At 45.5% G+C, this 2,269-nt stretch overlaps 1 protein-coding gene across 1 annotated transcript in view; it reads left to right on the forward strand.

Moving 5' to 3' along the window:
- AGFG2 (ArfGAP with FG repeats 2) overlaps positions 1-2,269 on the forward strand; it is a 44,749-nt gene that overhangs the window by 28,376 nt on the left and 14,104 nt on the right. Inside the window, exons 3-4 of the mRNA XM_011943956.1 lie at positions 242-335; positions 1,284-1,399. Coding sequence (XP_011799346.1) covers positions 242-335; positions 1,284-1,399 — 210 coding nt within the window. The remainder of the gene's footprint in view (positions 1-241; positions 336-1,283; positions 1,400-2,269) is intronic.

Here is a 2,269-nt window from a genome sequence, read left to right on the forward strand (position 1 = left end):
GGAGAATGGCGTAAACCCGGGAGGCGGAGCTTGCAGTGAGCTGAGATCCGGCCACTACACCCCAGCCTGGGCGACAGAGCGAGACTCCGTCTCAAAACAACACAAAAAAAGATGGGGGGATTCTATCTGAGCTTAGTTTATATGCTATTGTTTTCACCCTTTCTCCCTCCTCCCCCTCCCATGAACAGCCTGCCGTGCTAACTGCATTATACTTCTCTTTCTTCCTGTTTCTCTCCCGCAGGAGAGGGCTGAATCCCCCTCATCGTGTCAAGTCAATCTCCATGACAACTTTCACTGAGCCTGAAGTAGTATTCCTGCAATCCCGTGGAAATGAGGTAAGCTGCCACCGATGGAGTGGTGAGAAGGTCGCCCTATCTGCAGGTGGGGCTTTGTCTCAAGATTGTAGGGAAACCTTACAGTTTCATTTTTGGTTTTCTCTGAATTTTTTCATATGTATGATTTCTTTCCTTAGGTATATTTGTATATTTACAGAATCTTTATTCTGTTATACAAATCGTGGTTTGTCTAAGCTCCTTTTTCAGGAGTCAGGGGAAGTAGCAATATCTTTGTAGGATGTGGCACCTGAGCAATGGAGGGGTAGAGTGATCAGGCTCCAGAGCATGAGCATTCAGAGTTGACTGGGCCAGCCTCTCTGAGGAAGCTCTCCTGGAGCCAGCTCTGCTGCCTTAAGCCTTGACCACCTGGATTTAAGTGCATATCTTTTACTTGAAAGTGACTTCTAAATCCCTTCCCTAGCTAAATCTGCCAATCAGAAGTTGCTATCCTTGGCGTTAGCAGTACCCCTAGCTTATGGGTGATTGGTTTACTTAGAGGGTTCCTCAAGGGCCTCTGGAGGTGTCCTGGAAGCCAGAGCTCTGAAAATTGTCCCAGACCCTACCCTTATCGAAATTTAATTCTCCATAATTATTATGGCCCTCTATTTTCCTTTTTCAATACATGTCACAAAATGTGATTATAACTTTAGTTTTATTTATCTAAGACATGACCGCCCCATTGGATTATAAACTCTGCAAGGACAGGAATCATATCTGGTTTGTAGATAGACTCAGATCCTAGCACTATATTTTTATTTATAATACAGGAGGCAGGAGAATCGCTTAAATCCCGGAGGTGGAGGTTGCAGTGAGCCGAGATTGTGCCACTGCACTCCAGCCTGGCGACAGAGTGAGAATCCATCTCAAAAAAAAAAAAAAAAAGGAAGTGGAATCTTTTATATTTTCCTGCTTTCTGCTCCCACTCCTCTGACACCTTCATTCTTTTAGGTTTGCCGGAAGATTTGGCTGGGTCTATTTGATGCTCGGACATCTTTAGTACCAGATTCCAGGGATCCTCAGAAAGTGAAGGAGTTTCTCCAGGAAAAATATGAGAAGAAGAGATGGTAAGGAGTAGGAAAGAGGTTGCTATGGAAACGTGTTCAAGACATTCTGCATCTGACAGTCCAGTTTCTAGAGTTGAAATTGACCTTCTCACAAAGGCTAGACTTGGGTTGAGTCTGTTCCACTCACATTCAGTTATGGGTAAAATAAATCTACATGAAAGGACAACTTGTTCTCAGTCACTAACCCTGCAGATTTTATGTCCTCTCTTTTGGGGAGATAATAGACTGATTAGAGTCGGGAGGTAGGCCTGTGGGTGTTCATTTTTATAGCTCAGCTGATCTTGTATATGGGGAGAGATGGCAGGAAGCACACATCCTGTAGTTTTATTCCTTTAACCCATCATTTCATGATTTTTTTTTTTTTTTTTTTTTTTTTTTTTTTTTTTGTGGTGGGAGCGGGGCGGGGGGACAGAGTCTTGTTCTGTTGCCCAGGCTGGAGTGCAGTGGCGTGATTTCGGCTCACTGCAGCCTCTGCCTCCCAGGTTCAAGATATTCTCGTGCCTCAGCCTCCTGAGTAGCTGGGATTACAGGCGTGCACTACCACGCCCGGCTAATTTTTGTATTTTTAGTAGAGATGGGGTTTCACCATGTTGGCCAGACTAGTGTTGAACTCCTGGCCTCAAGTGAGCTGCCGGCCTCAGCCTTCTAAAGTGCTGGGATTAAAGAGGCTGTACCTGGCCTCTCTGGAGACTTCAAATGTCTCCAAAATATTCTAAATATTCCAAATATTTCCCTTCCTTCCTGGAATTAGGAAGTAGCTTCAGATGGGAGCGTTCTGGCTGGGCGCGGTGGCTCAAGCCTGTAATCCCAGCACTTTGGGAGGCCGAGACGGGTGGATCACGAGGTCAGGAGATCGAGACCATCCTGGCT

This window comes from Colobus angolensis, unplaced genomic scaffold, assembly GCF_000951035.1.
Source record: "Colobus angolensis palliatus isolate OR3802 unplaced genomic scaffold, Cang.pa_1.0 Scaffold222, whole genome shotgun sequence".
NCBI classification, from domain to species: Eukaryota; Metazoa; Chordata; class Mammalia; order Primates; family Cercopithecidae; genus Colobus; species Colobus angolensis.